This window comes from Octodon degus, unplaced genomic scaffold (genome assembly GCF_000260255.1).
Source record: "Octodon degus isolate 3935 unplaced genomic scaffold, OctDeg1.0 scaffold00205, whole genome shotgun sequence".
Classification (NCBI taxonomy): Eukaryota; Metazoa; Chordata; class Mammalia; order Rodentia; family Octodontidae; genus Octodon; species Octodon degus.
The window spans coordinates 1719803-1744043 of record NW_004524781.1 but is presented as its reverse complement, the minus strand read 5'-3'; the positions used below and the strand labels follow the sequence as shown (position 1 = coordinate 1744043).

The window sequence follows — 24241 nt, the reverse complement described above, 5'->3', positions numbered from 1 at the left end:
GTGCTAGGAAGTGGGAATTGCCTTATGAAGAGTAAACAACAAGGTGACCGTTCAGAGGAATTGAGAATACGTCCTTAGAGACAACCTGCAATTTGATAACATGTAGGTTCCTGTTGTATAATTTTATAGATATAAAATTTTATTTTAGTTAATCATAGATTTCAGTCTTACCACTTCAAGCATAGGGAATAAACATTGATACAGATTTCTCAGCCATTATTATGGATAATTTAATACACATTTTTAAATGAAAGAAAAAATAATCCTACCCTATTTACATTTTCTGGACTCTTATCACCTGGCTCTTCAGGAATTCTAACAACATATTGGGAGGTGTCGGCCAGCTGAATGTGGGCAGGAAGTCTTCCAACAGTAGGGACAAAGCTGAAGATGAGAGGCTTGGCTTCAGAGTCCCCAGAAGAGACCTACAAGACATGTCACAGATTAGGCTTTCAGCCTGGCTGGAGCACTACCCAAATGTGGTATTTATCTCTTTTATTTTGATAAATTCCCTCCTATCCTGTGAGAATGTGTATGGCTGCCAAGACATCAGGTCTCAAAATAGCCACAGTGAACCAGACCTTTTCATAATAGCATGCACTGGAGAAGCACGTCACTCCGGGAAGGCCTTGCTGCCAGGGCTGGCCCCAGTCATTGCAGGTCTAGGAGAGTCTCCTCTGGAGTGGCACATCTCAAATACAGCACCTGCTCTATTTCAAATATGGTTTTTATCCATTTGTCCCTAGGTTAGTAGGCTCAGTGGTGACTCAAAATCAACAAGCACACAAATTCCCAACATTTGTCATTTTCAAGAAGGCTGAGTGCAGCATGGTTTCATACACCTGTAATCTGAGGTCTGGGAGACTGAGGCAGCAGGATTGATCTCAAATTTAAGCTTAACCTGGGCAATTTAGCAATTAGACTATGCCTCAAAATAAATATAAAAATAAATTTTGGGGGCCGAGGAGATGGCTCAGCAGAATAAGCGTTTCCCTGGCAAGCACAAGGGCCTGAGTTCAATCCCCGGTTATGCAAAATAAATAAATAAAATAAACTTTTAAAGGGTTGGAGATATAGCTCAGTACAAAGGTCCTGTGTTCAATCCCTAGTACCTAATCCCTAGTAACTGGTATAAAAAAATAGTTAATGTATATGTTTAAAATGAAAGTTTCTATCAGAATACATCCATGCCTGCTTTTGAAATGGCTTTACTCTTAATTCCTAAGTAATTTTATTGAATACTTGCTGCGTGGGAGGCCTATAGGAACAAGGAATCTAACAGTGAACAGAAAGCTGTCAGCAGGAGAAAGGAATGTGCACAGATGCCAGGAGACCACTGAGGATGCTTATCCTTCAGATGATACAAGGCAGAGGTAAGGGTTAAGCCCAAGTGCAGAGACACAACTTTTAAAGTCGCATGCAAACCTGTAGAGACATGTGCAAGAAGCCAAAGGCTATCGTAATTTAACTATGACGTGTCCCTGCCTCCCCCCAAATTTACAGCAGCATTCTTAGGTGGAGCCCAAAGAGATGAGTGGATCACAGAAACAGAGACTGCATCAGTGGGTCAGTCTATTGATGTGCTCACAGGTGAGTGAGCAATGTTAGGAGTCTGGGCTCAGGTGGAGTCAGTAAGGCCCTCCCCCAGCCTCTCCTGCGCTCGCCCTCCCTGCTTCATGGCTGCTGTGGGCCAACAGCTGTCCTCTGTCCGACCCTTCTGCCACAGTGTTTCTGCTTGGAGCCAGCCGACCACCAACCGATACCTCTGAAACCCTGGGCCAAAATAGGCATTTTCTCCATTAAATTGTGCGTGTGAGGGGTCCCAGCCACAGGAAGCTCATGAATGCAGCCTAAACTGCAGATCAGTGGGGGGAGACAAAAGGTGAGGACCTCTTCTTAGGACGTTTGAATGGAAAGTAAAGACAGATGGAAGTGAAAAGCAGAGGGAAGATGGTGCCGTTGTTAGTGTTAGGAGGGAGCATGTCGGAACACGTCTGTAGATGAGGAAGCAGCCAGGAGAGAGAGAAGCAAGGTCCTGGAGTAAGATCAGCTTATTCCTGACCCAAGGAGCACTGGACACTACAAGGAATGAAACGAAGAGGCAGGAAGTGGTGATGAGAGAAGTAAAGGGCTGAAAATGGGAGCACTGAGCAGCTGTTGGTGGAGGCAGCAATGTGAGAGGAAGGAAGCGTGCAGGCCAAGGCAGCATACTGTCAGAAACATTACCCTTTGGGCTATAATACTGGTTTTGTAAAAAGCATATTAGGGAGAGCAACACTGAGCCAGGAAATTATTGTTCAAGGAGAAATAAAAGTATGCCAAGGATACTAAATAAGGAATAGCACCTCCTTTGAGGCTGGAGAGAAAGAGCGTAAAAGTGCTCCTGATGTGGTAGGACAGGGGAAGTGCAGGTGGTGAGAGGAGAATGGCAGTGGTGTGGTATGACCGAGTCTCAGAAAAATCCATGCTCTCTAGTCAGGGTGGCCCTGCCTCTCTGCCACCTCATTGCTTTTATCAGGAGACACATGCCAAGCGTCTGCATGACCTTCCTGCACTGCGAGTCTTGCCTTCGATCCCTCGGAGCCCATGTCTGTACAGGCACCTTTCCAAGCAGTTCAGGCCCATGCTCAGGAGGAACCTGGGCTCTGACTGGGTCCTTACCTCTAACTGCTCCCCATATTCTTGGCTTGGTTTCCTTCTTGCACCCTGCTCCACCTCTTGAAAGCCCTGGCACTGTACCGTCTCTGGAATTTAGTCACTCGCTGTAGAACCTTCCATGTCAATAATTTCTTCTCTGACTCTTTCTTTCCATGTCCTCTATCTAAAGTCCTCTGTTGGCCAAGGAGCATCTCCAGTGGGGGCAAGTTCCCTAACATGCTCACACTGGGACTGGACGTGACATAGGGTAGCTGTCATCCTTGTTCATCTTGCTATTTTCAGTGTATACCTACATACCTTCAGCTTTGACTGTGTAGAGATATAGTTTTGAGACAAAAGCCTGATGTCCCAAGAGAGCAGGGAACACTGGACTGAGCCCGAGGAGGGTTGCTGTCTGTTTGCAAATTCCCGGCAAGCTGGGACCCAAGGCAGCAGATAACAGCTTCTCCTGCAGGCGCCCTGTCCTTTGGTCTCTTGCTTGGGATGTTATGGGCTAGCATTTCTGTGAACCTAGTGTTAGGCAAATGGTGGAAGCCAATAGATATAGTAGTTTGTATTCACTTAGGTAATTATGCACAGTCCTTAGTCTGCCTTGACCCCTCAATAAATGTGAGATGCTGCTGAGGCTCTGGGCTCATGTGGAGAGAGCCTAATCTCAGTGAGACCTCTGAAGCTGCATCCATCAGGTCTTCTCGTCGTTTCTGTTGGCACCGACCCGTAACATACAACAGACTGTCCTGTCATCGGCCTACACTATCCACGTATGTGCTAGTTATACTCATCTGCCAGTTCTCACACCAACCCTTCTTTTCTTGAAGATTTGTTACTGGGTCATTATTGCTCTCCCTAATGCCACGTTTTTACATTACCAAATAGTATATTTCAAATGATAGCTTTTCTAATACTTTTTCCTTCCTTATTCTCACATCTGTAGCCTAGACCATTAGCAGCAAAACCCTCCATGTTTTCAGTTCTTTAATTTTCTGCCCCCAAATCATGCCATACTTCCATGGTCCCTTCAATGCTACTGGCCTACAGAACTCTTTCATGCCTTTTCATCTTTCTTCAAACCACTAAAATCCTCTTTCCCATTCTTACTCTGAACTGATGGCTTCATTTCCCATTTCACTTACATTATTGCAGCAATCAGAAGAGAACTGTAAAGATCCTAAGTCACACCTGCTGATCCGCCTGAGTCTGCCTCTGTGGTGTCCATCCTGAAACTATGCTCCTACTGAAGCCAACCCTCATTTGAACACATTTTCTTCTCTTATGTTGGTATAGTCAAGAAGGCCTTATTAAAGCCCTACTAAATGCTAAGCACTGTTGCAGAGATTGGTGATGAAATAGTGAACAAAATCCCTGCCCTCGTGGAGTTTACATTCAAGTGGAAAGAAGCAGGCAGAAACAGAAAGTGAAACAGTGTTCCCATGAATGCTACGAGGACTTGCTGTAAGGATGTTGCAATAATCCATGGGGAATAAAATGATGGGTTGAACTTGGACGGTTGCAGTGTAGTAGTAAGAAGTGGTAGCTGTATTTTTAAAAGGGAAAATAGAATTGGAAAAGAAATACTACAGATAAGAGATAAGATGAATTAAAAAATTCTTACGAGAGTAACTGCTGTAAATGGGGTGTTATTCACTGAAATGGAGAAAACGACGCTTGACATTGGTGTGAGAAAAGATCGAGGTCAAATCTGTTACATCTAATATACATCTAAGTGCAAATGTGAGCAGGAGTGTGGGGTTAGGAGGGAAGTCTTGATAAAATTGTTAGGGTTCTTCCCCACAGATGGTATGTAAAACCATGAGATTAGATGAGACCACCAAGGGAGTACACACCAACAGGGAAACAAGGTCCACATCTGCCCTCCACAGACTAACAGCTGAGGAAGAATTAATAAAGGTGATGTGGGAGTTTAAAGGAAGATGAAAAAGTCTGCAGCATCAGGGACAGCAGAAGGCAGAAGGCCTGTCCAGACTAAGGCCTGACAGCCTCCCACGGGCACAAACATGTGTAAGTTCATGAATGGGCAGGGGGCCAGTTGCTTGGCTGAAGTCTCCTGGGGGATTCTGAGCAGTCTAGTACAGCAACAGAATAAGCAAATACAGCATTTATAAAATAGTTTGCAGGTAGTTTGGGCAGACAAGAGCTCTTTGGCTCAGAAAAATATATACAGTCCTAAAGTGATTGTTTGAGAGAGCATGTTGAGATTACAACATAGAATGAATTATAGTGGTTCTAGAAGATTTTAAACTCTCAGCTTTGTACTTGAGAAGATTATCTGAGAGGAAGAGCACTGAGTTGGTGAAGGTCAAAGAACTGTGAAGCAAGAATGTACGTAAGGCTATAAAAAGTAAAACCATGCAGGGCCATATCATGACTGGGCTTGGCAGAGCAGCTGAGAACATTCTAGAACTTTCTGGAATAACTGTGAGAATCAGGTCAGAAGACTTCCAAAGATAGGCTACACGGAACCCTAGATTATCAATTAGTGATAATTTTGCAGGCATGAAATAAAGCTATATATCCTAGTCATTTTCACTCAAGTTTTAGAAAACACGACAAATAATTTTGTACCATTTATTATCAAGCATAACTTTCTATTAACTAAAACACTACTTTTTGGTCACTAAATACACCTTGTAGAAATGATGCATAATCCTTAGGGTGCATAAAATATACAAACCCTTTGCACCAAACTTTCATTTTTCAATATTCTTTTCTGCCTGTTAAAGATGTTTGTTATTATCTTCTTATTAGAATCATGTCAGAACTCCCAGATGGCAGCTTATTATAAGAAAGTAAAATTTCCTGCTTTCTTTGTGCGGAGGAACAGTCTATACTTTTTTTAAAAATTGGAATTTCTACTACAACAATACATAGCACCAAGCCTTTTTTTTTTTTTTTTTACCAGGGATCAAACTCCACACCTTGTTCTTGCTAGGCAGGCATGTATGCCACTGAGCTATCACCCCATCCCAATACTAAGCCTTTCTATCTGTATTACTTTCTAGGAAAATTTTGCTACAAGATTAAACTCATCAATATCCTGACAAAATGGAAAGGGCTCATGGCAAGAAAATCTCCAAGGGAAGTTCAAATAATCCATGTTTGAATTTCATTTTGGCAGGAAATAAAGACAGTATTTTAAGAATCTAGAAGGAGGGGCCAGGGAGATGTTTCAGTAGAATAAGTGCTTGCCTGGCAAGCACAAGGGCCTGAGTTCAATCCCTGGTTCTGGAAAAAAAAAATCTAGAAGGAAGATGTGATACTGTGACCTTGTCCTAGATTCTGTAGAGAGACCCATCCTTACCCTCTCACATCATGACACCAGATCTCTCAAAATTCAGTTTCAGTAGTGACTAGGAAAGGCTTCAGTAGAAGCAGCCCATGGCAATGACATACATGTAACCAGTGTAGAGTCAACCACCTTTACCTTCTAAAGCAAAACATACACAATGATGAAAACCTGTTTCTTCACATGCCTTGCACAACCCTAAGGGTGTCTTGAATCCTAAAATACACAACTCTACAGTTCATACATTTGATAGTTCTAACTTTATTGAATAAGATAGGAATGAAATCTGAATAAAAACAGATGTGTCAATGACTAGGGTCTGGTTTTATCACAATACTATCAAAGGGATTTCTAGAAATAACCACATGATGAGAATGAAAGCAATAGAAGTACAATTATTTTCTTTTACATTATTGCATGTTCTTCCACAGAAATACCTGCAGCCTATGTAAAATTGCCTCACCAGCATAGGAAAACAATTTTTTTACTTTGGTGAAGCAAGCATGTCATTACAGAGAAAAGAAAATCTAATAGGACTAAATGCTTATTTACCTTCCAGGTTATTGTTGGAAAGCAGCACGATCAGGGATAAATTCCTGTCTATATATTTGTCCTCAGGAGACCACCCACCGAAAGAGCAATCATTTGTATTCCCTTTTAAGCAAATAGTAAAAACAGCACGGGGTTCTTTCCACTACCTTTACTAAGCATTCTCTGATCTTACCAAAAATGGAAGAGCTGCCTATAAAGAGTTTTTGATGGGAAGGATATGAAATGATACTAATTATGCAATGCAACAATCAGATGGAGTCACATGCTAGCCAGGTGACTGTTGAATCAATCCGTTGCTCAAGAAAGAAAATAAAATATTTGTTATTTATTGCATAATGTGTGGCCGAGTTCCAATGGAGTTAAAAAATGGATTGCTATGGTGATGAAAAAGTCATTTTCCACACAAAGCAGAACAGATGCCTGTTAATAGCATTGCACTTGTTAATTGCCAATTAACCCTTTCAGTTGGCAATGCCATTTAGCCATCTTAGTTTCTATTGCAGAGAAACTATTTTAATAATAGAAATAAGACCAAACAGATTAAAGTACTTTGTAAATATGCTTTGAAATGCTCACGATCTCTGAGACTAACACCTTCTCACCAGACAGCCATATAATTTGAGAAATTGTTTTCGCCAGGGTCATGCAGGCAAAATGCTCCCTTGCACAGTTATAAGCTGTGCACCTTCCTTTCTTGCATGTCACTGCGCGCTCCCATCCTGCCTTCCAGTGTGGCACCCGCACTCACAGATGGCCACTGGTCACCCATGAGTAGGAGGCATCGGGAAGCCTGTGAGCATGACCACCTCCATGCCGAGGGCAGTGCTGAGCATTTTCCTCACCCAATGAGCAGATTCGCCTTTATCAGCTCACCCTGCTCTCTAACTGTAGATCGCATTTCATCTCCACACACAGCCAAATTGCTTTGTACCCGGGCAGCTCTCATTCACACCCTCCTGCAGCACACCCTGGGAACACTGTGCACTGCCTTTCAAAGTTACTGAAAGCATTAAGCAAAGTCTTCCTTTTACCTGGGGTGTGGTCTGAGCGCTCCCTGCTAGGATGCACGAGTTCATTTGGAAGTAATTGTTCTCGCAGTCACTCAGAAGCCCCTGTTCTGCAAGCATTGATTCATCGCATATGGGAGTGAACAAGCGAATGGCTGAGGTGGGAAGACAGCCTGTGACTGGAACAACACACACACACTCGCACAAGGAAAAAAAGCAAGTCTAAAAAGAGGTAAAGCAGAATCCTCCCGAAGCAAAGAATTCTGTCAGCTACAGAGAGTAGATTTATGTTTTGGCAATTTTCACATTGGGAGCTCTATGAGAGGTCACACTGACTACTAAAATGGGATCTGCAGAAGAAAAAACTACCACCTCACTGCGTTCGACCTCTTTTCTTTTCATGCATATATTCCAATTATCTATTCTGTGGAAGGAGGAGAAAAGCCAGATTGTGCAGTGATGAGAAGCTGACTGAAATGGGCCCGGCATCTGCCATCCTAGCGACCGGGTGGTCATGCTCAGAGAACATTTATAGGCTCAAATGTGTGCACGCGCTGAGTCTAAATAAAGAACAGGAAAGCACGCAGCGATCACTGCAGAAATCCAATCCCCTCCGTTATCAGTCCCTGGAGTACAGATTGCAAGCAGCCATGTGGGATCCTCCATAGCGACCGAGGCTTTGCTGTGAACAGAATTAACTAAATAAAGCTTGGAATCCAAGACCTGTCGAAACAAAACCCCATTTCAAGGTTCCTGGAGGACAGGGAGCTCCCTGACTGCACGTAGACGAATCTCAGAATTTCAGATGTGAAATGGAGTACAGGCTTCGTTTCGGTATTTGTATTTTCTAGTATTGATTTCTCTCCAAATCAGTACAGTATACAGAATATGTGCTTTAGCGGTGAAATCTGTGGTTGAAAGCGCGCGGCCCGTGAGCGCGAGCCTGTGGCCCACACGCCCTCTCTCGGCATTTGAGCAGTGTACGAGTTGTCTGTGCTAAGCTAAGACCTGAGTGTTCAGCTGAATTGCAGTGTTGCCACTTGGCAGTAAGTAAGTGGGTTTGGGGCTGTAGTTTGGGTACTCAGTCTCCATCACTGGCCTGGGTGATGGGAATCTAAGTTTTGTTGTAGGGAAACCTAGATTATTTCTCTTCACATTTCAAGATTATCAAAAGCCTGAATGTGTGGAAACATCGCAAGTAAAAGAATTGTTTTTAAAAAGGCTCCATACAAGTGTGAAAAGCTATTTTGAATAACAGTACACCTTGACACAGAAATGGTGTGAAGTGCTGCGTTGTATCACTGAAGAAACTAAGTGGCATCTTCTTTTCATGGTGTGTGTATTTATGGTGACCCAAAAGAGAACATAATACTGTCTTTTACTTAAAAAGTTTACCATTCAACTGAGAATATAAAGCAGGCATACAAGCGATAGCACTACCCCATACAAGCCAACTGGGAAACTTGTTTCAAATGCAGGCTTTGTGTGTGTGTGTGTGTGTGTGTGTGTGTGTGTGTGTGTGTGTGTGACTGAAGATGCTCTAGATCCTGCATTGTCAGCAGAGTTCCTGCTGGTGCCCTGTGGCTGCTCTGTGACTTTACCTAGAGCAACTCCAGCGGGCAGTGAGGTGACGGCGTCCTGCCAGGGAGTAATTTGGGAAGGAGGCGCTCAGACTGCCCTTAGAAGGACGCAGGAATGGGAACCTGTGCAGGTGAGTGGGGCGAGCAGCACATATTGTAAGCAAGGAGGAGAGCTAAAGTGAAGGCCCCGGCAGAACCGCGAGCGCAGCACACAGCAGCGATGGTCAAGGAGCACACGAACCTGGAATCCAATAATGGGCTGGCTGCAGGCCCAGACAACTGGTCAACCCCTCAGAGTCTCAGGCCTCTCGCATGAAGTGCAGATGCTGATGGCTCTTCAGGGGATTCTCAGAAGAGTTACAATTTTTTTAAAAAGTTACAATTTGATCCAGCATGGGAAACCCTGTTACTCATGTTGGTACTGTTATTCTTCCACTCACTAAATAACAACAAGAGTGAAGGCAATCAGATTTTAAAAGTAGGTTAAATCTCTATCATCAGACATTGTGAATTAAGGTTTTTCAGTTTTATCCTGAGAGAAAAAAGGAAGGAGCCATCTATGCACAAACACATATGTATCAGCAGTAGTCTTCCTCATAGAAACCACTTACTGGCTTCAAGTTCTAGTGCATGTTCGGTTCCCCTAGGGACAGTGACTGTGCAGTTCTTCGTCAGTGGTTCAGTTTACCCTAGTGGGATTCAAACAACTGTGACGCTTTCTGTGTCTTGTTCTCTCTCCTCCCCTACTCTCCTTTCTCTCAATCCCTCCCCACAAACATAGAGTAATATTTAGGCAAGTTAGCACAATTAAATTTGGGCCAGAAGAGCTGGCCAGATAGCTTGGTGGACTAAAGCACCTGCTTAGGCAGAGTGCAGTGGCCGGGGTTCGATCCCCAGCGTGCCGTGCCTGCCCTGCCCCTGGGGCACACTGAGACAGCAATTGAGATTGGGCATGGTAGCGTGCCTGTAATCCCAGCACTAGGGAGGCTGAAAACAGGAGAATCACTACCAGTCTGATCTACTTAGTGAGACCCTGTAGACCCTGTGCCAAATACATTTTTTTTAAAAATTGGGGAAAGAAAATAATGCTTCAACCCCAACACTTTGCCCCGCACAAATTCTCTCCTGAATCACTTTAAAACATGAGAACCAATTAAAATAATCCATTATTTTGATATTTTGCTATATTGCTCTGTTTTTGAGGTAATATTTCTCTAATAATTTTCTTGTCTTTGTTTTATTAAGAGAGTTATAAACAATTTAGTATATTTATAGAAGTTATAGTTTTTTATTTGAAATAAGAGCTGTAGTATCCATACATTGTAATAGCCTGCCTCAGCCATCTGGTCAGCAAGCACGTGTAGCCTCCGTGAGCATGTTGATGTAGGGTGGCATCTGTGCAACCCAGTCCCATCTGAGTGGACCGTGATGGCACTTGGCCAGAGCAGTCGGTGCTGGGTGATAAAAGGCACACTGCCACGGGTGGGGAGGCGGCAGGGAGAGCTCCTCGCTCAGTTAAAACCCCCGTTCATCTAGACAAAAAGAGTTATTCACGATCTCTTCAAGACCTTGCGCATTTTATGAGTCCAAACTCCCAGTGATCTGTCTGACACCAAGGAATACAAATGTTTCTGTTCAATAATCCTTTTCCAAAAGAAATCATGGTATGTTGACATTTACAGCAGAGAAATGCAACCTGAAATTCTCCTCAAAGTCTGCCATTACTGATGTCTAACAGAAGCACCTTTCTTGCTAAGACAGATATCCCCCAATACCACTGAGCCACAAAACTCTTGAATATTCTTTTTAAAATACATAATACACAAAAATAATCTTTTCTCTTGTTTTAGGAAACAAATGTAAGACGAAAAAATAGATGCATCTACAAAAAGTGTGCTGAGAATGATGAGGTGCCGAATCAGACCCAGCTGCCAGGGCTGTTCACACATCCACATGTTCAGGTTACACCTGTGCTTGAACAAAGAAAGCAGTGCATGTCCCGCCTGCTGCTTGAATAAACTTGTACCATGTGCTGGGCTCTGCTTTGCGCTTGAAGGTGTCACCCCATTGCCAGCATGGCCTAGAGTCCTCTGGTAGAGACATCTTCTCAAGTGACACCCATCTGGATCTTAAAGGGTCTGTGCCTTGGTAGATTAATGTTTCTCAGGTTTTTATAAATTGAATTCTCATGACTATTAGGTTTATACCTTTGTTTTGTTTGATACATGGGGGTTTTTTTGTTTGTTTGTTTGTTTGTTTGTTTGTTTGTTTTTGCAGAACCGGGCTTTGAACTCAGACCCTTGTGCTTGCCAGGGAAGCGCTTATTCTACTGAGCCATCTCCCCAGCTCCCATGCTGGATCTTTAGGCAAAGAGACTACCAAGTTCTGTGCTGAGGCAAGTCATGTGGGACCATGGTCTCAGGTGTTCCCAGGTATATTTTACCCCTAGCTGCTGCATTCTCTGGGCCAATTTCTAGTGATCAACTTTAGAACATTTGCTCTGTTCACTCTGGTGGCTTGATTTTGTAACTCTGGAGATGAGAATTACCAGGAATTTGGATCCCTGTCTCCTGGGTGATTCTAGGGAGCCCAGTCAGAGTCATCCCACCCCTCCTCAGAAGTGGGAGCCTGACGTAAAGTGAGCATTGGCCTCTGCTCAAAGACGTGTAAGGTTCCATCGCAGTCAGCCTTCATCTGATGTGGGGGCTTATATCGCTTCTACCCTTGTTCCTACTGCTTGACTGTCTCTTCTCCTTGGGTACAGCAGCCTAGTTAAAACAAGAGTAGTTTCCCTCCTTACTTAAGGTAAACAAGAAAATTTAAAGCATTGAATAAAGTGTAATACCTAAGCATTGGACACAATTATTCAGAGTAAGTGGAAAGCTAACACCTCTGTTGGACATGATCAGATATTCAGAAGAAATAGCTAACCTCTAAACATGGTAGAATTTGAAAGAGGAGCAGAAATCAAAGTGAGAATCCCCCAGCTATCTGGAAATGTGGTTCCTGTCTCCTCGCTGAGTCACTGTCTTCAAGTTATGGTCTGGGTCTAGCTGTTCTCAACTCCTCCTGCAGTCATGGGAGGACCGCTAGCATTTATGATGGACTCCTAGTCCAGAGCTGAGATTGTGGGCATGAGTGCTGCACCCTCCTCAGGGCAGGCAACCTGACACAATAAGAGAGAAAGACGCCTTCTCCTGCTGTGACTGTTTGCCACCACTGCCATGTGCCACTCTGCCTTGGGGCCAGCTGAATATAGGCTGAAACCTCCACAGACTGAGCTAAATAACATTTCCTTCCTTAATTTTGAGCATCAGGTATTTTGTCTCAGCGATAAGAGAAAAGTAACCAAGACCATTTGCTCGACTGCCAGCCTCCATTCCCTCCTGTTTCACTTCTACTTTCCAGACTCCTCTCTGCTAGGTGTGATAGGATTTCTGAGTCTTGGAAGACGCCAGGAGGCGCCCTAACCCCAGCCGGTTCCTCGACCTTCCATAGTGAGTTCCAAATGCATGTGTGAGCCTGGAATTTCTCCCTGACCTCATGTGATGAATATATCCAGTGTGACATTTCATAGACCTTTGGACAAGTCCGAAGCTGAATGAACAGCATTTCTTTCTAAAACTTGTGCCTATCCTCCCAACTTCTCCCCACCTCTGCATATAATGTATAGCTGTTTCTTACTATTTCTGATAGGAATAGGTGTTGTTTCTAGTTTCTTGGAGAAAGCATTCATTCATATGAACTACATCAAGTTTTTGTTTAGTTTCTCATAATCGCCATCAACACACCAATATATTTTGGTGGCTCTCCCCGCCAAACACCTCCAGAAAGTGCCTGTCTCTCTGCTAATACCACGGTAGCAAGGCCTGTCATCATCTCCCTTCCGAGTCGCTGCCTCCTGACGGGCCTTGCTTTGTGCACCTTGCCTGCCGCAGAGGGCGTTCTGGTGGTGATCCGTACCCAGTCCCAGCGCAGGCCCTGCCCCAGTGACTTCACAGCCTCTCTTCTGTGTCCAAACCTACCCCTCTCCTTGTGAGGATATTTAGGCTTTGAGACTACACAGCAGCCTGGTCCTTCCCCTGCCTGATCTTGCCAGCTTCCTGTCTCCCATGGGCATCACTCCTAACAGCGCTCCCCAATAAACAGCCCACGTGTGCTTCTCTAGCTCAGCTCAGCCTCCCGACTTCATACGTCTTCCGCAGGTAACAAGATGAAGCTTCTGGAAGCACCAGTCAGGCCAGGTTGCTTCTTTATGCGAAGCCTCTCGTGGCTTGCCTTGGCACTCAGAACATAAGCCAAGCCCTCGTGGTGGCCTGCATCCCACCCTGGCTGGCTCCCAGCACTGTCTCCCTTGCCTCCTCTCTTCCAGCCACAGTGACCTTCAGACTTTGCCGGAACATGCTGACTCCATCCTGGGCATGCTCTTGCTTCCATGCGTCTCTGCTCGGATATGGTGTTAACGATGACACAGCCCTCACTGCCCTGTAGAAAATCACACCCACTCAAGTCTACGCTTTTTACACCTCTTCAGCTCATGCTGTTGTTTTCCAGAGTACGTCTGAACCTCAGATGATTGCTTGTTGTCTAATTTGCCTCATTAGAATCTATACTTCCTAAAAGCAAAGCTTTGTTTTTCATTACTGCTATTTTTGCAGCCCTAGAATAACCTTTGGTGTGCACAAGCACTCCACAAATATCTGACGAATGAACTCCATGAGTGACAGTGATCTCTTTATTTGTCAACATTTCATAAACTTATTTTCTTCTAATGGAAAAGGTAATAATTTTGGTAAGCTCTGAATAGACTATCCAAAAAAAGAGTGGGCCTAATCACAAGTTTCTTTGTTCCATTAGAATAGCTACCAGAATTCCTTACTAAGAGCCAAAGGCAGAGGGCTTAGAGAAAATAGCAGGACAGAGGCGCTGTGCCAGGGCTCTGACCTACAAGTACATTAGAGAAGCAACTCAGAGTGGCCAGAGCCTTGGAATGTCTTTCGCCTTCAGATTTTCCACCAAACAGCTGACGCCTCCTAATTTCTCGGGGCAGTCTGCCCAGGAAGCGTAATTCCAGATCACTGGTGCTCGTGTGCAGCCCTCCACGTACCTGTCTTGAAGTCACAGAGGGCGAAGGGACTACAGATCAACCAGCCGGAGGGACTGGTGGACTTGGTGTCCTGGGCTGGAGAAGCCGCACATGCAGGGGACTCGGATGCTGTGCGCAGCCCAGGTTTCCCACGCCTACTCGGCCACAGCCCCTCGCACACATTTGTGTACTACCCTCCACGCAGTATAAGCTGCCCGAGTGGACCGTCCAGAGTGGCCCCTTCCTGTGATGACGTTTAATAAGTGCAGGAGAAGAAGGTCTTGGACAGGGACAGAGGGAAGTCCCACCAAGCTACCCAGTGAAGGTTCTTCGCAGTTGGGTCTGAGAAGAGAGCGTAGGGATGAGACGGGTGAGCCCTGCCGGCAGGAGCTCGCAGGCCGCTCCCTCAGCAGCACGGCAGTGGGCCCACGGGCCGGAGGCCGGGAAGGAGTTCTGAAGAAACACGTGCTCACAGTTGCAGATAAGGCACACTTTAAGGGAAATGCTCATAGATCCACAGTGAATCTCTCCCATACACATCAGAAGGAAAATTTAAAATAACACATGATATACTTCAGAAAATCTTGTTTTTTAAGCCGATAGCGTGAAGCCAAAGTCATTGGAGGAAGCTTGTAATTCTGCACCATGTGACATTGGTATACTCTGATTTTCTACCCAAAGTTAAAAGGGAAAACAATAGCATTCCATTTTATGCTCTCGATGTATCTCCACATAAAGGTTGCCTGCAACATCTTTTATCATATTGCACAAAGAAACTGTTCATCTCCACTTGGACACTGTGTACAAAAGTGTCACCAAGTGACGCAGACATAAAGGGGTCAAACTGATTAAGAAGCTGTAAGCTCTTTGCATTCAGGCTCTGCTCTCCAGAAGAGTCACGAAGCTCCCAGCCCCCAGACCAGCAAGTTACAGGAAAGAGCCATGGTGGCCAGCATTCTCCTGTGAGTCACGTCTTGACCTTCAGAGGCTCTCAGCCCTGAATCCGCTCCCTCATCCTCACGTGCAGACAGCAAAGCCATGCTAGTCTGCAGAAGAACCGCCCCTTTCCATGCATAGTGTCCATTTAATCTTAATCCAGCTCTTTCATCCACTTGTACTCTATTGAAATACATAGCTCTTCACAGAATTAGGAAGGCAGATGTTTTGGCAGTTTTTTTCCCAATCTACTTAGCCTAGATGGGAGGAATAAACAATATAGCAGTGCAGGACTAGACGAGCCCGGTGTGGTAGCGCACACCCATAATCCCAGCACTTGGGAGGCTGAGGCAGTGAGAGGATCACTTGGAGTTTGAGGTCAGCCTGAGCTACAAAGTAAGTTCAAGGCCAGCCTGAACTGTACAGTAAAGCTCTGTCTCAAAAAGACTAAAACAAAAACAAAAGACCTAACACATCGTATCCATAATACATGGGAAAGAACGCCGGCTATAGATCAGAGCGTCCTGGTGTGTTGTTCCAAGACTCTTCACTCATAAGCTGTGCACCGGAAGGCTGACTCTGTCTCTCTGAGCTTCATTTATGACCTTAAATGTTTCGTACAAGTGAGGACATTCCCAAGAATGAAAATGGGAGACACCATTGTTGATCTCAGAAGGACACACATGAACTAGGACTCCTCTGAGCAAGCCGTGACATAGTCAGGTCACTTCTTGGCAGTGAAGTGATAATGACATTGCGGTACATTCATGGTGGTTAATACCGCATGACAACATGCTAGGTAAGAAGTGTGACAAACCGTGTTAAATAAATACTATTCCCCCTTCTCATACATGGGAATTGGATAGTTATTAGAGATCAGGACATTTCAGGGACTATTGTGTTATTTTTCCTTCTTTTTTTCCTTCCAATCAGATTTTATTGGTGCATTTTAGGTATATACAATGATCCTATTCATCAGAGATAATCTACTTGTATATGATATAACTTGTTTATTTTATTCCCCATCCCCTACCCTCCCTTTTATGAAAAGGGCAAGATAAATGACCAGTGGGCCACTCCCTGTCTTGGGAATGTTCTCCCTCATGCCTTTCCTTGGTTCATTCTTCATTCTTCCAAGTTCTAAGATATTCAGATTACAAACTGAAAATTTTAGTTTACCTCATCAGAGTGACAACCAACGACATAGAGCAGACCTCCAAAGCTGCCCTGATGCCACGGACTAGGTACAACCTCTGTTCTACACTTTTCTTAGTGCCTCACACATTTGTGGCCCTAAAATTGCGTGATTAGATAGCAAATTCTTGCTATCTAGCTCCTCAGTTGGGACATGTACCCAGAGATGACAGAAAATTTATCTGTTTTGTTCTGTACTCTGCCTCCAGTACCTATTATGGTGCCTCTACATGCTAAGGGCTCAATGCAAGCTTATTAAGTGCGTGAGTGTGTGAATTTAGGCTAGGGTTCAGGGGACGTGGAGGAGACGGGCGCTATTTCTGTCTCAAGGATGGCAGCAGCGGGGTCTATGAGGAAATGAGAGTGCTCACTACACTTTCTTCACTCTGCAGATGCAGCCCACAGAAACAGCAGGCCACAGCGCAGCTCAGAGCGTGGGCAGTTTCGGGAATGTGTGAAGGACCCAGTGTCAGAGGCTGGGAGGGGTCTGTTCAATACATAAAAAGGATACGAAAAATGTCACCGGTCTGGATCCCTGTGGCCCGCCTCAGCTGCCATGGCCTGTCACCCTGGCTCCCTCACGTAACCTACCCACCTCAGGAGCAGATGTACCTTACTTATAATCCATAGAACAATCGCTGAGTGTTTTCAGGCATTCTGCTCTTCATACTTAATGTATCCTGTGTTTTTCACAAGCCAGCCAGAGTCACCATGTTCACTAGACAGGCATGAAAAATAAGCTTCAAAAGATCAAACAGCTTGCTTGAGCCAGCACACAATGCAGTTAGATTTGAATTCAGTCCTGCCAGGCTAGAAGCCAAGTTCACACTGCTTCTATCTGCCTTCCTCTTCTGCCTGCTTTATCTTAAGCATTCACAGAGAAGTGACAAGAACGGGGATAGAGCGGACACATTGCAATGCAGCGGACAAGGAGGGCTCTGCTTCGGATAGGATTACTGTGCAGGCGACGTGCGCTCGATGATGACTTTCCCGGCCACTTGCTCCGGCTGACTTGTTCATCAGAGTGTTCTCTTGCTGCATCTAAGTCCGCTCTGGCTGTGAAAGCAAAGCCTGGCTGTTTCGGAATATGACTAGAGGTGGAAGTGAGATGTAAGCAAAGGGTGCAAGGACGTTGTCTGCCGTGACAGCTAACGCTGCATAACTCTCGATATGGGCCGTTCGTAACAGGCAGAGGGAAGTGTGTGGAATGGTTACAGGTGGCTACCGCAAGGGGTTAGGAGCCAGTATCTGCCTTCAAACATATCTCAGGTGAAGTGTGAGCTCCAGTGATGTTTGAGATCATTAACTTATTATTGCTGTTAATGGAAATAATAGTGTCCAGAATCAGATTCAGATTCAAATAATAAATCAGTGTATTTTAAGCTGATCATTCCATGTTACTAACTTAGGTGCCATCAATTTTAGTCATCTTCTTTTATAAAATGGGAATAATGAAGGCACCCCAGTCTTGTGGAATCTAGGAGAGAACTGAATGAGAAGATACATCAGACCGCCTTGCATACAGCTAAGTACCCAGAAAGTATTTTATTAAGCTCACTGTGGCATTTTGGACATACATAATAATCATATTCATCATAGGGAATTTCTGCCTGTACATGATATATTTTGATTCCCCTTTTTTTCCTGATCCCCTCTCCCCCTTCAACTGCTCTTTCCCTCCATATTTACAAAAACCTTATTTCCATTTTATCCTTTTTTGAATCACTTTTCCCTTTTCCCTTCCTTCTTTTCCCCTTTCCCCAACACTAGTTCTTCTTTGCTTTTAAACAATTTATCCCCAATTCACAATATCTATTACACATTTGTGTCCTCATTTACTCTTTCAGTTTCCCACACCAGAATGACAATGAATGTTTACACATGTGAGTCTGATTTATGTCACTTGAGCATCAGGTCATCCATTTATCTAGAAATGCCTCAAGTTTATCCTTATTTATGGCAGAGTAGTATTCTACTGTATTTTAACAATACATCTTCTTTATCCATTCTTCAATTGGTGGTCTTTACTGCAATTTCGTAAAAGCCATCTATGACAAACCAACAGCCAGCATCATCCTAAGTGGACAAAACCTGAAAGCTTTCACTCTAGAATCACGAACAAAGGGATGTCCATTATCACCACTCCTGTTCGATATAGTTCTGGAATTAGCCAGAGGATTTAAACAAGAAAAAGAAATACAAGGATTAAGGATAGGAAAGGCGGGCGTGAAGCTAGTAGCATTCACAGACGACATGATGCTCTATATTAGAAGACCCCAGAAAGTCCACCAAAGACTGCTAGATTTAAGAACTGAATTCAGTAGTGTGCTGGATGCCACATCAACACTCAGAAAGCAGTGCCACACCTGTACTCAGCAAACTCACTGAGAGAAGTGAGGGAAAACACGAGCACACCCTTCACAATATTTTTCTCTTTTAAGAATAGGTTAAACATATGACTTTTAACAACAAAAAAATCTGATACTGGTATCACAATATTACAGTGTGTACTTATTCTCTTCTTTTTTTGTCTACTAAAGTCTTTATTCCATAATAAAACAGAAAGGCAGGTTTTATGACCCTTGACCCTTGTCTGCCATTATACAAAAGATCCTGTATAAACTGTTGTCCTTGTCCACAATAGTTAACATTCCCTCTGTTGGATTTGCTCCATCAGCAGCAGCTGCACTGCGGTGTGGTGGGTCAGTTGCACCAACAGGAGCATTGCAGCCCTGGGGCCAGCCTCGCATGCCCTGCAAGGCTGCTTTGGGGAAAGGTGCATGTCAGCTTATGAAAGGTTAATCAAGCTTGTGGAGGCCACGGGGCAGTCCTCCCGCTGGCCTTGTTGCTGACACAGTAACTTCACTCATGGGGGCTCCTTGTCTGCTGCATCACATTCTCACAGTGTGCACGGCCCTTGGGACCAACACCATGCAGCGCCCCCGGAAGACAGGCTCAGCGATGACTCTCCGCCCACCCCCATAGCCCTGCTTCTTCACATTTGGTGGGTGCTCTGTACCTATTTGTTGGCTAAATGGTTGCCTGGACTATGCCTACTGTAGAGGGGGCAAGCAGTAAGAAGGAAAGGTGCTATGCATCAAGGGGACAAGAATGAAAGAGAGAGCGAAGCGCTTCTCCCCATTGCTTGCTGTGGTTCGAGCTCGTGTGGTCACTGCCTCTCTTGCTAACGTCCCACTGGTATTTCTCTGGCTAAGTCACATTAGATTGAAGAAAGGTTCCCTCATCAGAAATAGCTGCTATTTCAAAGGTAAGACATTCAGAAGCAATATAGAAGATAATACAAGGAAAGCACTTCATTATGGCCGTATCATAGTATGCAATGAAGTATGCAAGAGGAAAATATTTAAGTTAATAACAGATTACTCAAAGATATTTATAGCATGTAAAGAAAACTGAGAAAGTAATTTTCACCCAAGAAATATTCTTTATATTACCCAAATTTGCCCACAGATTAAACCAAAGATAACATTAAAATTTACAAGTAGAATATGCAATGTGTTAATTATTGAAACTGTCCTACCAATTTGATTTGAAACTGTCTCATTGCTATTTGTTTCTCAATAAAATTATGGGGAAAAAAAGAATTTACAAGTAATGAGCCCTTAATTTCCATAGAGAAACTCCTCTTAGAAGCTTTGTGAGACTTAAATAAAATGGAATGTTCCCAACATAGATGTTCCCAATATATAAGAAGCTCTCCAAAATGATTATCACCATAGCTGTATATGTTATTTCCAAACCAACTAGTGATTTAACATTATGTATTTAATACATGTCGGTAAAATAATCATCATGTTTAAATTTCATAAAAGTATTTTTACTGAATATACCCCAAGGTACATTTCTATTTCTTTAAGGTTAATATTTAATATCACTTCACTTCCTGATCAACTTTTATTATCTGCCTTGATATTTACCTTTACATTTCTATCCATAATCCAACTCTGTTAGGATTTCACTGTAAGTTTGCATGGAAGCACCCTTTCCTCCAAGTCTTCCAACACTGGTCACCAGCAGACTCTAAACAGACACTTTCTGAGAAGTCTTTGATTTTCAATATAAAAGTACTATTTTATTCAATAAAAATCTATCCTCATGTATCTAGTGGAAATCTTTTGAGACTCAGTTACTAACAGTATTAATTGTTCCTTTACCTGAGACAGGGACGTGGAGTGGGCTGCAGTGGATAGCCTCGAAGTTCCAATCCACTTGCACGGCTATATATATATATATATATATATATATATATATATTCCGTCAAATCAGCATGACTGTAGGAGATGAGTGAGCCTTCAAACTATGTGGAAATGAGTTGGAGAAGGCCCACTGCCATTCAGCTGAGCAATCGTGGGCATAAAGGAATTCAAGACACAGGAGTCGTTGTTCCACTGCAGAGTTGCTCAGATGTTTTGCTGTGAAGACAGACTGTCTTTCTCTCCAGACATGTTTGCTAAGCTCCATAATGAATGGTCTCAGTTCTCAGTAAGGTTACAAATAATAATGCAATACATTTTTGGTCAAGATTTTAAACTTTTATTTAAATTCTTTTTAAAAGTAACATTTATGTTTCTTTTAAAAACTGTCATGGGAGAAAAATGCAACAAAAGTAATCCTCATTAAAGAGGTATTTTTTACTTTTCAGGGAAAAAATTACATAATAGTTACATAAACAACATTTCCTATGAGCCTGTACCTGAGCTAATATCCTCAAGAAAGATCTGTGAACTTTTTCCATTTACTACTTTAAATATAACCCTCACTGGGGAGTCCAACTAGCTTTGTACCTGGCACGTTTGAGTCCCTGGATTCCCAATGCAGCACCAAAAACAGCCAAGAGAGAGATTGTTTGACTTTTGTAGATCACCACGCGGGAGCTCAGAGCCAGACTGCTTCAACCTGAGCCCCTGCCCTGACTCCTAACAGCCACATCTGATTGTGCCGCTCACCTAACTCGTGGTGATCCTCCTGCCTCAGCCTCTTTGGTGTTGGGAGTGCAAGCACGGGCCACACCCAGCCCCCTTGTCCCCGCTCCCCCCCTCTGTGAACACGGTAGTGTTTCTCCTGTCCCTCTTCAACCATGGTCCTTGTATGATACTCCTGTCACTGGAATTATTTACAAAATAATTAACAAGCAAGTATCGATCACAAGATGTGTTCTCCAAAAACAACCCTGAGACAAAGCTCAGGTTTCCAGATATTTGTGAGGCATGAACTCAAGTGACATCAGGAAAGGAGGAGAAGTGGGATGCAGTCGCGAGAGACAGCAGGTGGACCCCACAGGCCCGTGAGCAAAGCGCGGGCTCAGGCTTCTCTAAAGAGTGCATCCACTGCCCAGTGCTGGGAAACACTGCCCAACGAGGGCAGAGCCCAGCCCGAGCGCTCAGTGAGCTGTTCCTGGTCACACTGAGTCATCTCTGCAGCTAAGGCAGTCACGCAGTGCGATGAGAGCTGGAAGCCGCCAGGGACACACGGCAGCTCAGGGGCAAGCTCTTTCCTGCCAAGGGTGCGTCACACTCCCGAGGTCACCACTCCACATGTGCAAGTGATGCGTCTCTGTAGAATAACAATTTTAATAGTAAATGTCCTGTAGATGTTTAAAAATATTTATGGTGTGTGCCTAAGGAGAGTCACATGGGGAGAAGACACTCTCTCAGGCTTTCACAGAGAGCACATTGGCCAAGCATTGGCCGTGACTCATCCACATGGCTGCCGCTGACAAAGGTTCTACAATCTGAGGTACAGGATCTCAGGATAAATCCTGAGGGCATTTCACTGACCTTCTCAGACCAAAAAGCTACAACTCTTGTTGCACAGGTCCTGCTTTACCTTGGTCTTAACCGTCCAGTAGAAAAGTATGAAGACGAAATATAGGAAGTAAAGCCATGCTGTTATGTTGAGCTGTGGGGGACTCAGGTCAATAATTTCTGACATTGCCAGTTAAACAGAAGACCCAATGCTATTATGGGCTCCTGGACTCTTTTAGAATATTTTGCTGAGTTTACACACCTATAATATTCAATAACGGAACTTAGAAAAAACGGGGTATACAGATGAATGTCCATTTTGTATCTGTGTATTCAAAGTGGTTGGAATAGATACATAGTTGCATTCTCTTAATGAATAGAATGATTTTTTCTAATGGTGTTTGTAAGTAGGATCACAAGTCTGCATCTTGTACAGCAATTAACCACTAAGAAGAATATATGCAGTGTATTATTTGTTGAAACTGTACTTTCAATTTGATTTCAAACTGTCTCATTGCTATATGTTTATCAATAAAACTTTGAAAAGAAAAAAAAATAAAATAAAATAAAAATAAAAATATTTATGGTGTCCTTCATTAATGTTTATTCTACACCTATCTTAAGAGATGTCATCTGTGTGAAGTTTGGGAAGCAGTTCCTTGTGTCCCAAGAAAGTCATTTATTTACAAGAACTAAAGGACTCTGAAACATTTCTTCTCTGCTTCTTGGGATCAGCATTCGCCTTACAGGAGGTTTCAGCTCTTTGTTGTGCAAGGCGCCCTGCTCAGCTAATGCTGGGACCTGCCGCCCGCCCTGCGCTGCTGGGGCCTGGCAGGGAACGGAGCTGCCTGTGGGTGGGATGTGCTCTCGGAGCTCCACGCAGAACACTGCACTAGGCTGGGGTCAGGACCGCAAGCCAGTACAAAACAGCCTGGAAAGGGTTCCCACGCTGCGGCTTCCAGGCTTTCTGCTGTGCTCTTCCACGCCAGTTCATGTGGGGTCTGGAGAGGAGACGAAAATTCCTACAGGTCGCCTAAGTTTATCTCTGCCCTCTTCTAAGGTGTGAAGAATGGCATAAGAAAGTAGCCATGCCTCTGTGGCCTGTGCCCTGCTCCCCACCACAGCCCCTCCATCTACTATGCGTTCTGCTTACACCGGGAGCTGGAGTAGGATTTCCCCTGAAACTGAGCAGGCTGTAAGATCACTAGGCATGAATACTGAGTATCCTCCACATTTTCCTCATCATCATCAGGGTAATAAATGCACACCTACTCTGAGTCTCAGGTAAGCCCCGCTCTGCCGGCTCCCAGAGGAGGAGCAGCGTCTGCTCTCCACATTGCACACGAGTCGTGGGCACACATGCGATGAATCCTAAACAGTGAGGTTGAAGACTCCGAAGGAGAGTCGTTCTGCACAGCCCCTGCTGCAAACCCACCCACAGCTCTGTCTCCTGAACTGCCTGAAACGTATCTTCATGGTAATTGGGCCATGATAAGAATCACTGCCCTCTGCTCTCTGGTACAAAGATAGTGGCTTTCTCCTCGCTGGCTGGGAGGCGGGCGTGGTACAGCACTGGCTCACACTGGCGGAGAAGTCTCCTCAGAGCTTCACTTTGTGCTCTGGGAGAGTGTATAGATGTTGTTTGCCTCGTCTCTTGGAGCCAGAAGGCCTTGTCAGAAAAATCAGACTTCAAAAGGGACAAATTGCTCTGATTATGTCAGAGTGGTTTAGTTGCTAGGGAAACCACTTTAAAAGGAGAAGCAGATCCTATTTGTGAATCTATAACTGAGAGAAGAAACAGATGCTAAGTTTCCTGAGTTGATTCTAATTTACCTTAAGACGCACTGGAGGTCCCTTGCTGGAAGGAACATAGGGTACATGTTTCAGGCCTCAAACATAGCAGAATTATTCAGTCAATAGGAAAGCCTCCTGCTGCAACCCAGAAACAATGTCTTTTTCTGAGCTGTGCAAATATAAATTAAACAACAGTAACAAAATCAAGGCACAGGGGAAACACTTTCCTGGGACTCACAGGGGACCCAGGAAAGGGCCTCTGAGCAGTGCCCATGCACCCCTGGAGATGCACTGCATGCCTCTCTGAGGGAGCTGTCCAGAGTGAACTGGCATGCATAGGAAGAGACATGAGGTTATTCTGTGCA

The 24241-nt window shown here is 44.2% G+C and overlaps 1 protein-coding gene across 1 annotated transcript in view; it reads right to left on the bottom strand.

Moving 5' to 3' along the window:
• The window catches only part of Mlip (muscular LMNA interacting protein), a 219107-nt gene that overhangs the window by 106258 nt on the left and 88608 nt on the right, over positions 1-24241 (bottom strand). Inside the window, exon 2 of the mRNA XM_023704839.1 lies at positions 270-425. Coding sequence (XP_023560607.1) covers positions 270-425 — 156 coding nt within the window. The remainder of the gene's footprint in view (positions 1-269; positions 426-24241) is intronic.